The sequence below is a fragment of the Falco biarmicus genome, chromosome 16, assembly GCF_023638135.1.
Source record: "Falco biarmicus isolate bFalBia1 chromosome 16, bFalBia1.pri, whole genome shotgun sequence".
Classification (NCBI taxonomy): Eukaryota; Metazoa; Chordata; class Aves; order Falconiformes; family Falconidae; genus Falco; species Falco biarmicus.
Window position 1 is genome coordinate 8,222,802 of NC_079303.1, and position 15,831 is coordinate 8,238,632.

The 15,831-nt window shown below is 41.1% G+C and overlaps 1 protein-coding gene across 1 annotated transcript in view; it reads right to left on the reverse strand.

Annotated features, from left to right (window-relative positions):
- LOC130159841 (ankyrin repeat domain-containing protein 30A-like) overlaps positions 1 to 15,831 on the reverse strand; it is a 42,051-nt gene that overhangs the window by 18,994 nt on the left and 7,226 nt on the right. The window contains 9 exon segments of the mRNA XM_056361877.1: positions 1,180 to 1,224; positions 1,312 to 1,378; positions 1,497 to 1,525; positions 3,154 to 3,256; positions 4,356 to 4,417; positions 5,994 to 6,150; positions 6,858 to 7,369; positions 15,248 to 15,274; positions 15,277 to 15,386. Of these exon segments, the coding sequence (XP_056217852.1) occupies positions 1,180 to 1,224; positions 1,312 to 1,378; positions 1,497 to 1,525; positions 3,154 to 3,256; positions 4,356 to 4,417; positions 5,994 to 6,150; positions 6,858 to 7,369; positions 15,248 to 15,274; positions 15,277 to 15,386 (1,112 nt within the window).

The window sequence follows — 15,831 nt, forward strand, 5'->3', positions numbered from 1 at the left end:
CACATTACTGTGGAATACAGACATAACGAAAACTCACGTTTTAACTGAACAACCTCTAACAAATATCTGTGTGTCTTACCAGAACACTGTCACTGCAAAATAAAGGGCAAAAGGGGACCTGTTGCTTACCCATTGCAAACACATGAAAGGGAGAAGAGCGAGAGGAGAAGGAGGGAGATACTTCTAGAGAGAAGTTGCACCTCTATTATTGTCAAAAAGAACAGTACTTTTTTTTTTTTTCTTCCCCTAAAGTGAAGACGCCAAAGAACTTGGAACTATTTGTATTCTATACTTAGAAGTTACAAGTCCACTTACTTGTCTACATATCTGTTCACCTCTCTCTGGTTTATATTGTCAGTAGCCAATTGTAGAAACTCTAAAACCTGAGTGGCAAATTGTTTCTCATCTGATTAACAAGTGTGATTAATACAAAATACAACACAAATTATCAAATATGCAAATTAAAAAACATTAGAACAAAGACATTAAAACCCCATTAAGGTTACATATCCTCTCTCCAATACATAGCGAACCAGCTAGCCGCTTCAACTTTAGCCTTGTTTCCGAAGAAAAGAGAATTCCTGAAACACGCTGACACTAATTTCCTCCCATCTTGTCTCTCTTCCTCACTTCCTTCCCCTGCCTCTGAGCCTGCTGGTCATTTTCCATGAAACAAGAGAGGGAAGCCTCAGAGGAACGTGTTTGTACATGTTTCAAAACAACAGCCAGACAGGTAGAGATAAAGCCAGGCAAGTAATAATTCCTGAAAACTACAGCTACGGCACGAGCCCAAGAATTACCCTTTGTGGCTCACCTGCAGCTCCTGGACAGCCTAGCCTACAGATCCCTAGCCTGGAATCAGCCACAGCACATGCTCAGAGACCCAGGAAAGTCAGGAAGGGGGGGTTTGAGAAAGTGAAAGAGAAGCAAACTTCAGGACTGCCTGAAAAGGGGAAATGACAGCAAGTACGGTGTAGGAAGCGTACATCATGGAAGGGTATGGACAGTGCTGAACAGCAGACTAGAGGAGGGAGCAAGCACATACACAGAGGTATATTTCAGTAGATCTTCTGCTCCCGGGATGCCTTGCTAGAGCCATTAATTTAACATTAGAAAGAAAATTGCAAGTACAAAGTGTCTGTCCATAAAAGAACACTACAAAGAGATTGTTATGAATACCTTCAACATCTTCTGCATCTCCTAAGCCAAATTCCTCCAATAGATCTGCAAAACAAATCAGATGCTTTAATAAATACTCCTATCTAGAAAGATTATGAAGCTAAACCCAGAACCACATGAAGTGAACATTACCCGATTTCTGTTGCTTTTTGTTAGGAGAGGTTTCATTCCTTTCCAAAACAGATTCAGGGGCCTTCAGCTATGAAAGACAATCCAATGACAAAAAAAAAAAAAAAAAAAAAAAATCACACTTAAAGTAACTACATAATATTTAATGAGCAGAACAAGTAGTCAGTCTGACATGAACAAATACTTACCTGGGAATTGTTGGGTTTCTCCAAAAAGCCTGGAAGTGAAAAATGGTTTAGAAAGTGTTATTTGATTTAATTTTTATTTAATTTATAAAATTTTTACTCCATTCAACATCAGTAGTTTCTACAACTAAGTATTAGTTGCAAGCATTATTTCATCGAGACTGCGATACTTAACATTCAATTTACCTCATCATCCAGCATTTGTATCAGTATACAAGAAATGGACAATGCATGCTTCCCATCATGCACCTTGGATTTAAGAAATAATACTCACAGAACTAGGACAATCCATAGGAAGCAATAAGGATTTGCTTGTTAACAAAACAAGATCAAAATACTTATTTTGAGGAGCTGAATCCTGCTTTCTACAAAGATTATTTCAAAAGCCAAAGCTGGTCTGCTGTAATGAATTATCATAAAATAACACTACGATTTATATAAAATAACAGCTCTATGACCGTGATGTTGAGGGATATTTTCCTTTCCATCGATAGGACAGAGAAAACATGGGTGCAGACATAGAAATCTCATACACATCATTCAATGAGGAATAATCAAACTAGTTCTTATCAGGTTGTTCTGGTTCAGCTTGGAAGGAAAGAAAAAACCCAAATTACAATTGGTTGTAATCTGCATTTATAGCACAGTTCCAAATAGTTTTATTTTTTTTTTAAGATTTTTTTCCAACATTAAATCACTTACAAACCCACACAATCTACTGGCCCACCTGTATTTCTCAAGTCCTCTGCTTTAGTCATCTTACAGTTTGAGTCCTCTCATGAAAGAAGTGTATGAAATGTTATTAAGAATGGCTCCATAGCAAAACTTTTGTATTTAAAAAAATAATTAAAAAACAAACAGCATTTGATTTCAGGAAACTTGGTGGTCTAGCAGTATGGAAATACCTTAGCAAGATTATCATAATCACCTTTTATCCCCTTTTTACACTGATTTTAAACTCATCTTAGTAGGTTCATACAAAGCAGACTTTCATGGCAACGACTCGACAAGTAGATTTACAAACTCCCAGGAGCTTTTAAAGTTTTGCTTCCAGCTTACTAAACTAAGAGTGGATTAGCTTCTTCAGCTATTCTATTGTACTTACACTACAAGCAGGACTGACCATTTAGTAAAAAAGAAATCCTTCAGATAAGAGTTCTACCTCAACAGCAAAACTTCCCTGCCACTCTACACTCCAGATGCTCAAGAGACAGCATCACAAAGTACAGGCAGAAACCCTGAACTTTTAGTCACATTTTAGCTCCTAGGCAAAGCATAACAGTAAGGTATCAAAAATTAAGACGGGGAGAAAGTGCTTGGCCAGATCATAGCTTTCTTCTGCTACGTTATCATCCAAGAATGTTCAGGTGTTCAGACAGGTCAGCCCTAAACCACATACACTTTCAGCACTATGCCACAAGAACCCGAACCCAAAGAGATACAAACACATCCAAAGGACACACGCAACGCAAACAAGGTAACTTCCTTTACAACTTGCTAGCAAGCGCCGTGATAGCTGGTGTTAATTAACAAATACTAAGCACTCCATTGCTATAGCACACACCCACACCGTAAGTGCATTCCTAAGGCAGACATCAATAAAAGCTCACTTCAGCCTATACGTGTTTACAGACAAACATTTAGTCCACCAGGAAGTTACCAGTGTGGCGCTCCCCTGAAACAATCCGCGAGCGTGCTCCGTGTCTGTCTGCAGCTGGAAGCAACACACCAGGTGATCCTTCTTCCAGACTTTCAGAATCCGTCTGTAGAGCATAACACACGGGCGTGAGCATCGGTACAAATTCTCAACTCATTTCTATGCAAAATGTTCCTGCTAAGCCAACTTGCACAGCATGGAATCACAAAAGCCTTTGATAAGCCCCTTGGAAAGGGCACATCAAGACACAGTATATTGGAAAATCACAGCAGACTTGTGTGTTTTCAGATCTTAGGCAAAAACCTCACAACTCTTCTAAACTATTCTGTCACGTTGGCAAACTGCACAGCCGCAAGAGAGAATTAACACGGTAACTGCAGGTCTGGGGGGGACCCAACTTTCGGACTGAACTGGTACCCGATACTCAGATTTGTGCTGATGTTCCCCAGGCACACATCCTGCAGTGGGGAGCAAACACATTGCTACTCCCAGTTGCAAGGGTTGAACAAAGACTATTTGGGCTGAACAAAGACGAGCAAGACAAAGCTTACAGAAACCAAGGCTACCTAAACCCCCCCAATAATATTTTAGCCTTGTATTTGTAAGAAGGAGATGGGGAAGAGTTCCTTCTTCCTCACAAGAAAAGTCAGAGGGCGTAAGCTACAGACTCAGCTCATTTTCTTCTAACCCATTACCACAGACAGAAAGAACTAAAAGGGCAAACACAGCCAGCGCGTGTGGTATTTCTGTTGAACATTACTCTCAAAAAGGGCCAAAACGGTAGAAAGGCTCTTTTCCGAAGCAGCTAATCATCTAGGCTGCAGATCCTAAGGGCAACCACTGAACACGTCAGCGGAATAGAGTTGTGTGGTGAAAAAGCAACAATCCCACCAGCCCCCATGAGGAGCTCAGAGTATTTTAAGCAGCAAGAAACTTCACTGCCGCAATACTGTACTAGAAACCAAACTCCAAGGGCCAGTTGCCATGAGACCCAAATCATTAGCTCGACCTACCTTCACCCCAAGCCTTGCTGAACAGCTAGCACACAGCACAAGTATTTCAAGGGCCCCCAGTTACAAACATACAGCAGAACCAGGAAAAGGGGAAATAAGCCTCAGCCGCGGCAGGGCCCAAGCTCCGAGTGCTTCTGGATCTCACTCCCCACCCCCACCACTTGGAACCCCGGTGTCCTTCACAGGAAATACCTCAGAATCCCAGGGAGATTCAGCATCTTCCTCTTCCTGTGCTCCCACTGCAGTCAGGGCACCTACAAATGCAGTAAGAGGTGAGACACTGAGCCCTTCTATTTCACTCTGCTTTTCCCCATCACCCCTGCGCCCAAAAGACGCACAGCGGTTCTGTTGCTGAGGACAAACTAAGAAGTGAGTGTTATTCAAGGGTTTCTTCACACCCAGCACACAACATCATGGTATTTCCTTTAGATCGCCACCTCTCTTGCCTCCTCTCCAGCAGGAGATGGCTATGCACAACAGCTGACACAGCTACAAGCAGCACTGAAGACGTGTTTGGGTCACACTCAGGAAAAGGCTCCAGCACGCTGCAGCCCTGTGGCCTACAGTGTTTAGGTCACCTGCTCTCCAGTCCACAGCTCCAGAAATTGCCATTGACTACCACTATCCACTGTACAAGAAGTACCGCAGAAACACCATCCGACACATCTTCATGCTAAGATCACCAAGAAACAATGCTACATTTGTAGCACTACCAGAAAAGATCTTCCTTGACTAGCAGTTTTTACCCTGCACCTTCCCAGAAGGTAGACACCTAAGCATTGCCATTTAAAAAGAGGAGAGGCTCACAGCCCAAAAACTCACCCCAAACACACAACTTGTCTCTATCTCAGGGGGCTAACATCCGAATCTCTTCTCTACTAGACACACGCAAGGCTCAGTCTCAGTAGGTTCCTGGCCAGATTAAACTATCTTAATTTCTCTGGTTTAAGCTAGTCCATTAGCTAAAACTGATTCAGGATTCGCTCTTGTGGAGACATGCACACAAAAAACGGGAAAGGAGCTAGAGACCAGTGAGGGCACCCGTCCTAGCAGAGGGGAACTGCTGGTTCCAGCCTCAGCTAGGACTACTTACACTGTGCCAAATGCAGGCTTATGGTAAAATGCACCAACAGAAGAGCATGTACAGGCACAACACCTGGAATACAGCAGGTTCTGCCAGGCCCGCTCTGTAGCATTTGATCAGCAGCTACACACGCTCTGGTAACATCTACCATACCACAGTACTCTCTGGAGACAGACAATGGAAAGCGTGCCTTCTCCTCCTGCTCCAAGACCTGAGGTGAGTACCGGAGTGCTCAGCCCTGACTGACGGGGCAATGCTTTCGAGCACACTCAAGCGTGGCACTGGAGAGACTTTCTACATTTTAAAACTGGACAAGGTGAGGCACTGGAACAGAACAGCTTTCTCTCAGATTGACTCAAATCTTTCCCAGGCTTCAGCCAAGAGCAATCACAACTTTTCAGTCTGACAGTACGGGCCAGAAAGGGGAATACTACTGTCACACCAAGACACTCTAATCCTCCTCTTTTTCAACTGTGCATTTTGTTCTGATCACTTCAGGGAGAACACAGCAACAAAACCAAGAATGACACCTGCTCCATGTAGCATCATTTGGAATCCAAGGCCACAATTTGTTCTTCAGTAACGAACGAAAAGGAACAAAAGCTACTTTCCTCCTTGCCAATGCCCACTAGGGTTCACAGGCAAGGGAAAAACTTACTGTTTCAGAAGTCAATCACCATTTCAGTTCATTTACTGTGCATTAATATTTATAGAGGAAGAACTGAGATCAGTATTCACTAACTCACTTCTCTCACCAGTGTTGTCTTTGGAAGCACTGTGGACTTGATGGCTATCATTACAAATAGAGTTTCTCACACCCTCAACAACTGCAGTTCGTAGCTCTTCACCAGTGTCTTCCTTTTCCTGCTCCTTCTCCTCTTCTTCCTGTTCAGGTGATTTTTCCTAAAAGAGATTGATCAAACAGCTGGAAATAGCAGAAACAAGCACCTTCTCAGCCACCCATCGACAACTTTAAAAATGCTTTTCCTGTGTAAGACAACAGGGAAACTTTGTTGAGCTTTGTTTTACAACGCCTTCAGTTTTTCCATGGGAATCTCTGAGGAGACAGCAATGACATTAGCCCTAAGTCATTAGCCCTGGCTCTGCAAAGCTCCTGAGAAGCAATTCTTCATGTCAGCCTAACTCTAGCTTTCATTGCAGTTACGTTGTTTTGGAACACGCTCCTTTTCCTCTACTTTGCTCCAGGAAAATCACTAACTTCCTGCTCTCAATCTTACTCAAACTTTTTTGTTCCTCACTTTCAGCCATCACACCAGGTATTTTACTAAATGGCAATAAATCTTGACAGATAAAAACTGTACATACAACTAAGAAAAAATGAATTTATTTCAGAAAAATTATACTGCCTATTAGTTTTCCTGCAAAACCACTGCAACCAATAAAAAAATATTGAAAATACTGCCCAATATTATTCTTATACCTAAGAAACTGCTTTGGTTAGGAGTAAAGGCATTTTCTAATATAAAAAAAGGGTGATCAAAAGATGGATATACGTGAAATATTAACAGAAATCCAGTTTACCTTTTGTTTCTTACCTTTATTACCCTTAGAAAATACCTTTGTGATTGAATCATCCTTATATAACTTACTTTGGTGCCTGGGTGAAATGCTGCTCTTACATTTTCTTCATGCCTATTCAAGCACAAGTGTTCACTTCCTTGTTTCAGTGCTTCACAGACTTTATTATCTACTTCACATTGCTCTTCTTCTGTATCTTCATCATCCACATGTTCAAGAAAGACAGAGTTTGGTCTTTGACTTTCAAGCCTTGGGTTTTTTCCTGGTGACAAAGAACTATTATCACTTTCAAAGCCATTACTGAAGCTTGACTTTTTCTCCTTAAGACCACAACTATCTGAGAGAAGCTGAGGTGTCTCTTTTTTCCAGTTTGTCATCTTAGATTCTGCAAAAAGGGAGTCATTGTTTCTGTGAAACTTCGCTTGAATCATGCTTTTCTTGTTCCAACTTCCTTGTTTATCTTGCAAATTATTTAGATTTTGAAAGACAGTTTGCTTTGATACTGACTTGCAAGATACTTCATTATTCACCGTCTTTGGAGACATGGCAGTTATGTCAAAACAACAAAAGGAGTTATGGAAATGGCAACAGGAATGTTACCAGATTAATGGAGTAATCTGAGAATGTCTGGAAAAGGAACCAAGTCAAGGATGGGCAGGATGGAGGAAGGACTTGGCCAGGGACAAAGGCTTAGGAGGGGAATAATACCTTCATTTTAACAACATGACTTATGTTTTCTGAAATGCCTAAGTGCTGTGTTTTCAAAATGCTACTTTTCTCATTTACCATAGGAAAAGTATTGTTTAAAAAACTACTTAGCAAATCTACTTTTATGTATTAGTATACTAGGCAATCTTTTCCAAATAGCTTACTGTTTTTCCTGAACTGCTGGGAAACATTCATTAACCATGTCAAATTTGGCTTCTGCAGCTTCTGTAAATAATTTTTTTTTTTTTTTTTAGAACACTAACGACAACAACAAATCCTTTGGTCACATCAAATCTTGAACACTAAATGTAATCAGGCTGTCCTTTTGATAGTGGTCAGGTGTTGGCTCCATCCTATACTTCTAACTACAAAAACACTCCTCACATATGCAGTTCAGTGAGTATTTCACCCCCAAAATACCATGCACGCACCCTTCTGAAAATCATTTCCAAAACTATGGTTACATGCATAGCAGTTTTAAAAAATCTGGGTTTAATATTTGTAGTACTTCAGTAAAATTCAGTTATATTTAAGATCGCAGCTTCTGGATGCTTACTTGCAAGTGTGCACAAGGGAAGTAACTGTTAAGAACCCTAGGTTTAATGCATTAATTAGTCCCTGCAAGTACACTTACCAGAATATCCTTAAATTTCAAAAACATGCCAAAAAATGCATAATTTATATTTAAATCAGTGCAAGAAAATTAAATCATGTTAAAACTAAACATGCTTGCACCTCCAGTATTACAGAGTAGGTTGAACTAGAACACTGGTTTCTCATCGCTGCAGAATCCCAGAGCAACAGAACAGATGCTCCAGACATCACTGCAGAAGTTAATTATTCTTCAGAACACTAGCAAAAAAAATAGGCCTGAGAGCCTGTAGCTGACAAAAAGAATACTACCTAAGCATTCAAAAAAGAGGGAAAACATGCAGTGTGAGATTACATGCAAGCACAGAATGCCATCTCAATAGAAGAAAAAAAGATGACCCATTTGAGTAACTCATCCGCTGAGCACTCTTGAGTAAGTGATGAGGAGGAAAGGAGAACTAGGTGATGAAGGATTTCAGTACATCTTCATTTAAAAGTGCCCTTTATTGGTTAGGATTCTATCACGAAATTTACAGGAAACATTAACAGTGTTTGAGGAAGAACAGAACAGGTTATATTAGTAACTTATAAACTTAAAATCTGACTCAAATGACCAAGAACAAATAAAACTGTGGTGGTTTATCTCATCGCCTATTGCTCTTTTGTCTCAAACCACAAATCTGGTGCATGATCTGCCACAGCTACAGGTCTTTTAGGAAACACTCACAGCAGAAGAAAGGCTGGCAGGTCAGAGACTGCTTCTAAGGAGAAAAAAATATTGGCTAGAACTGTAGTTTCTTTCAATCCCCCAGAAAACTTGCCTTCAGATCACTTATTTTTACAGGACACTTACTGTAAATACACCATACCTTGGGAGAAAAATCGAGTTCTTCCTCAGAAGTATGCCAACTGACATCGCTCCCCTCTTTCTCCAAGCTTCTTAAAAAGTAAAGCAAAATGAGTACTGTGTCTCTCCAATTATTCCTCAGGTATGTGCTGGGTATGTTTAAAGTCTTACCTGATTGAGTCTCCTTGTGACAAGTTGTCTATTGCTGTTCAAACATTAATTGACATGTTGAAATTAGATTTGGCATGCCAAAAATCAACCAGCATATACAAAAATTTAACCTGGACAACTCTACATGTCATAGCAGAATGAAACTTTGGGGAGTCAACTTAACGTAAGACAGCATGAATGAATGCATGCATTTCCAAACAACTGCTTTTTCAAGTCACACTGAACTGACAAAGCAAAAAAGACTAGAGTTTTATCTCCTTTGAACTTTTATAACTAAAGGTTTAAGAACTACCTCTAAACTAAAAAAAGCCCAGCATAGCATGAATATGCTGTGTTAGTAAACAGTTAACAAAATACTGGTGCTTTAGCAAGACAGTAAATAAATGAACTGCTGAAGTACTCATACTGCACACACAAGCACACACTATTGACAGAGATTTTACTGGTTTATATACTATACTAGCTGGTGCTCTACCCAGTTACAGGTTATCCTGAGAAGGTAAAAAACATCAAAAAGCATAACCAAGATCTAAAGCTTATCCTCAGGTAGAAGAATCTCCAGCACTTCTCTACACTGCACCAAAAAGGGTATTCAACAGGCAAAACAGGCGTAACCAGGGCATTCTATACTACGCTCCAAGCTTTCATCCATGTTAAGAAAGCAACTGGCACACAGGATCACAGGATAAATCAGGTCACAAGGGACCTCGGCAAGTCTCTCAGCCAACCGCCTCCTCTAAGCGGACTCAGCTCTGAGGTCAGATAAGGCTCACAGGGCTTTTTCCAGTCTGATCTTGAACCATTCAAGGAGGGAGACTGCACAACCTCTCTGTTTTACTGTTCTCACCATGGTGAAGCTGCCCACATTCCATTAGAAATTCTCTTGTTTCCATTTATGCCTCTTGTACCTTTGCTTCCTGTCACGCACCACTGGGAGGCACCTGTCTCTGTCTTCTCCTTATATGTGCTGGAAGCTGCTGCTGGGTCCCCTTCAAAGTCATCTCTTCTCTACACTGAACAAGCCCAGTTCCCCCAGTCTCTCCCCCAAAGGCAAGGAGTCCTGTTGCTGGCAAAGTCTGATGGCCCTCCACTGAACTCGCTCACGGATGAAAGACCACTCTCTCTTGCACTGGGGGCTCAAAATTATACCCAGGGAGCTGGACACAAGCCAAGGACTGCCAAGTAGTGGTGTACAATCCCCTTCCTCAGTCTCCTGGCTATGCTGCTCTTCATACAGCCCAGGACACCGTTAACCCTCTCAGCCGGCAGGGCACCCTGCTGGCTCATTCTCAGCTCACTTTCTGCCAAGACCCTCTGGCTATTCCCAGCAAAGCAGCTCTCCAGCCAGGCAGCTCCAGCACGTGCTGTAGCAAATGGTTGTTCCTTTCCATGTGCAGGACTTGGCATCTGCCCTTGTTGAATTCTGTTAAGACAGGCCTGACAGTCCATTTACCCAGCTTGTCAAGATCCCTCTGAATGGCAGCGTGGCCCAGATGCACATGTTGCAAATTCAACAATAGCGCACTCTAGCACACCACTGATGTACTAAAGAAACCCGAATTCTAGGAATCCAGCCTGAAGAGTGCGAAAACCTCTCAATTATCAACAACTAAGATGAAATAAAAGGTCTCTTCAATTCCCAGGACAGAAAGGAAAAAAACAAATAGAGCCTCCACATCGTATCTATTTCAGCATTCCTCAAGTCCTCGATAATTAGTTCTCGTTAACTATCATCACAAAATGAAGTTGCTTATAAATAGGAGATTGGTGGCCTTCCATAAAGTTGTATGATGACAGCCAAACTGAGGTCTTAGACAAAATCATTAAAAGGAAAAGAAAACAAAGGGCATATCATGTTGAGTAAGTTATCTGAACTTTAGCTTTCCATGGATAGTAACTTTAAGCAGTGATCAAAACCAGTTCCCATTCTCCTTTAAAAAGCAAGAGAGAAAGTTTATGAGCTAGTTTTCAGACAGATCTTGATGCCCTACCGTAGAAATGGGATCTAGAAAAGTAGTATCTAGGGATCACTTGTTTCTAATTTAATAGAAGTCCATTTTCATTTTGGAGTAACAGAAGAGCATATTTTTTTTTTAATATTAGTTATTATCACTAATGACACAAAGCAATCACTCAATTCAGTAATAAAGGACCCGTGCAAAACACGCAAACAAAAAGCACCCAAAGCCTGCTCTCAAACCTAATTTATAAAACCAAAACCATCAGAATAGAGACCTCCAAGATAATAAACATCACAGGTGTGTTAGTATTTGTACATCACACAACATGTTTCACAACACAACAGTTGAAATGCTACTGTATAGAATACCTTTCTTTGGTTTTCCTGTTCTTGATGTCTGGCTAGGAGATTGTGGCATTCCTATATCCATTTAGGGAAAGGCATGTCAAGGACAGACCAAACAAGGACGCCAGAATAAATGTGAATTCCCAGAAATTTGGAAAACATAACCAGTACATTAACAAAGCTATAGCAATGGAGAATGTACTGTGACCATCAGCCTACTCTACAGTTACAAGAAGTAGAAGCCAAACCTATGACAACCTACAGAACTCTACTCTTAAGGGACAGTGTCAAACAGTGTAAATTTATTTGCTCCATTGTAAAATACCTATATTCCAATATTTTGAAACACTGAAACAGATTCTTGGAAGTTTACTGTACTGCCAACTTTGTATTTCTCTCAGCTTGACTAGTCCTTGCCCAGCACTGACTGCCAATGCAATTCCTTCATATTTGTAGAGTGTTTTATACGTATGGCACACTTAAAATCCCTCCGTCTAAGCATCCCAAAAATCTGTAGGTGCCAACAAACTTTGGAGATATGCTAGCCAGTTGTGTCAGATGGTGCCTGATGCAAACACAGCCCCCTCCTACCTCAATTTGAAGGTAAAAGCCCTGCATATATTGATTTGACCATGCTGAACTGTTCACATAGAGAAGCTATGCCACCAGCCAGAACGCAGGCTTGACAAGCAGTCAGAGTGAATACCCTGTTCCCCCAGGGCTATAGGGCAGGCCACAACTGGACCAGAACGGGTGCACTGACTGGTGTGTGTCATGCATGTGTGCTTGTGTGTGTACGCGTGTCTACATGTTGTGGAACAGAAGCTTTAGAATATAAATCACCATCCGCCTGCTCTACCCATCCTACTTAGAAAAATTTTATTTTTTATATTAATGAATGGTGTGGTTGTTATTGCAGCTACCCAACACCAAATGTCTGTGTGACAAGGCCATAACATTTGCCTCAGAGCAACAGGGAGTCCTGCTTATATTGATGTTACCACAAATACGTGGAATGGATGTGCCAAGAGGACTCCTATCAAAAATACACATGTAAGAGTTAAAAAAAGGACCTCAAGATTGTTTCTCATTCCTTCTCCATTTCTCAATTTTCTTAAAAGGTGATACAGCAGATATCACTCGTTTCTTTTCCAAGAGCTCTATGACGAAAAACCAATGGTTTCTGTAGGAACAATACACCAATACGCAGTGCAGCAGCTAAAAAAAGCTGCCACTGAAGACATACTAGAAATCTGAACCCTCGCTTTTAGAAAAAATGCATAATTACTTTTTGCCAAAGAAATTTCAACTTCAAATCTGAAAAGTCTGTCATTCGATATGCTAGAGGTGGAAGCCATTCATTTGGAGGTTTTTGCAAGTCTGTCTGTCATCAACAAAAAGGTTCATGTTCTGACAAAAAGTAAACACTCAAATAAGCATGAGCCAACTTCTTAAATATACCGACTTGCTCACTAGAGGCAAGTATTTTGAACAATGTTCAACAAGTGCAAAAGTAGCAAAAGGAGGAAGGACTACATTGAAGATCCCAGAAAAATAGGAATGAAGAGCAAGATTAAAACAAAGAATTCAAAGTGGGTATTCCTCCGTTGTCTCAAGATCAGTCTAGCTTCTCCTCTAACAGGGGCTTCAAAGCTTTTACTGCAGCCTATAAAAGGGACTCAGGATGCAGGACCTGTGCTTTGTGGATGCAAGCAAGAGACTGCAGAATCAATGCCACCAAGTGTTCCCTGCATGCGACTAATCCCTCTCACTCAACAGGCCGGGGTCATTTTCCAGGAGACTGAGCACAAGGAGAAAAAGATTCGTACTACTCAAGAAAAACAAGCCCTACTATGAACAGTCTGAGAACACAGCACACTCTTTCTCCTCCCAAGTCCTTAACCCACATAAATATTCTCTTCACACTTACTATGCCTCTTCAAGTGAGGATTTCCCATAACATTGTGGACTTATGCTAGTAGTATTACTGTCTTCAAGGAACCGAGCAAATCACTTGGTTCAAGAACCCATATTTCCCTGAGGGCATATTAATTTTGGAATCACACAACAGTATTATTCTTCAAGCCACATATTTTAAAATAACCCAGGCCTGTCAGTCATCACAATGTGGTACCACAGCAATTATCTAGGTGCACAGGAGGCAGCCACAGAGTGCTGTTTGGGTAAAAGCAACATTTTGTTGATTAAACTACCTGTACCAAGCCCTTTCCAAAAATAAAATAAAATATAAAAACCTCTGCATCTTCCTTCAGTCTATCCAGAAACTTTACACATTGCTGACTAGATCAAAATAACTATTCCTAAGTCAAAGGAACGAAGTTTGGCTCTAAATTAAATTCCCCTATCTGGGAAAAGTGAAGTTGGAAAAATATCCCGTGTTTTGCTCATATTTCATGACATATTTAAAAAAGGAGTAATAAACTGTGTTTGAACACTGTCTGCTGCCCATTTGCCACAAAGTTCTGATGTAACACCCTTAAAAAAACCAGAAAGGATAGAACTTCCCTGCAGGAGCGGGCTGGAAACTAGGACCATGCGCGGCAATCAGTTAGCTGAGGGGAATGTGCTCGAGCTTGTCTAGACAACAATTAACATGATGGGGCATGTTTGCAGAGCACAGGGGAGTGGGAGACGGATGGTGCCAAGGATGGCGCCAAGGAAAGGTAACACCTTGCTGTTAATTGCTGGTAGTTAACCACCAATCAGGGATTGCCTAGTATGCAAGGCTTAGCTTCAAGAACCAATCTGTTTAAAATGCGCAGCTTCTGAAAGTGTATAAAAACGCGTGCTTCTGTACAATAAATTGACATTTGCTTGCATCAAGCTGCGTCCCGTCTCTTCATTCGCCGCACTTCCCACTGTAGGGCCTGAAATGTAAAAGTACAAGAAGTTCGATCTATATTAAAAGATTAGTTTTCTAAGATTCCTCTAGGGCTATATGAGCTCATAAGCATAGACTGGATCTTAAAAATTAAGGAGTTGTTGTTTTTTTTAATTTAAAATGAAATCACTGAAGGAGCCAATTTTTTGATAACAAGGCAATTCAATTGTTTTTCTGGATCACAAGTTAATATGGACTTTTTAATGTTTATTTCATAAAATTACTGGAAGTAGAAGAAAAATGTTATTTATTTTTACTGGAAATCAAACTATGTCCATGAAGATACAGTACACACAGAAGCTGCATTATTGTTTCTAACCAAGTGACTTTTCCAAGATGATTTTTCCTAAGTATGTCTCTACAGCACCTACACAGAAACAATCGTAACTGATGCTAAGAAATAAGACAACTCACTAAAAGCAGCTTAGTGCAGGTGAAAATATTAAAACACCACTGCACAAACTCAGTGGAAATTAACAAGACATGTACAGTCCTGCTAACTCATCTGTTGCTTCCCAACTACAGGAAGATGAACAACTACTTTAGGATGAACCTTTTGCAATTTGTTTTCACAATCTGAATGGCCATCTACAAGTACAAGTACACACCCCAAAACCAAAACCACTCTCACCTAGTTCCTTCCCTGTCTCCCTTCTCTCTCGGTATGAAAACCTATACAGATGGGCAATCTGTCAGGCAGAACACAACAACCCGGTACGTGGGCCCGTAGCACACAAACCGCAGCTGCCTTCACCCCTGACAAGAAGCACCTCCAACCAGCAACAAGTCAGCATATTCACAAAGCTTCTTGCGCTACCCCACCTGATGCCTCCACTAAAGTCAACGGCGAACACAGTGAGCGCTGACAACACAAAACCCCTAAAGAAAAGGCCACAGTGATTTTCCTCGTGAGCTCCTGCGTGATTAAAGATCCTACCTCCTCTGTCCACAGCAGGTGCACCAATGTCACGCCAGCACCTCTGGCCCAGTGAGGAATGCCAGGTACTGTGTCGCCTTGTGCACCACCTTCGTCTCTGTCTCCCCGGAATGCATATGACACCAGTTGTTTACAAAGACTATATAGGGAAAGAGAAGAAACGTATTTGGTAAAAACAACCACATACTTGCTTATACAATTTAATAGAACAGTTAACCGCCACTTATCCACCCTACACATATTCATAGCCGTACGAATTCATATGCTTGTATGCATTCACTGAGAGTAATACACACAGAACTTACTGCACGGCTACTACCTACTTCAATATTCACCACAGTCATGTTCACTCTAGAGGTGCATAGCCATACCTACGAAGCTATTAGCTCCAGCTCGGCACAATATTTTCAGCCTAGCTGTTAAGCACACATAACCACCTTAGAGAAGGGATACGCACAGGTACAAAGCTATCCATAAGAGGGGTGAAACTGCTCAAGATTTTAACAAAAGGGATATGTTAGATCTCGGGAAAAAAAGGCTGGTAGTTCCTGGTGATTGTAGTGGAAGTCAGTAAGGACAATGGT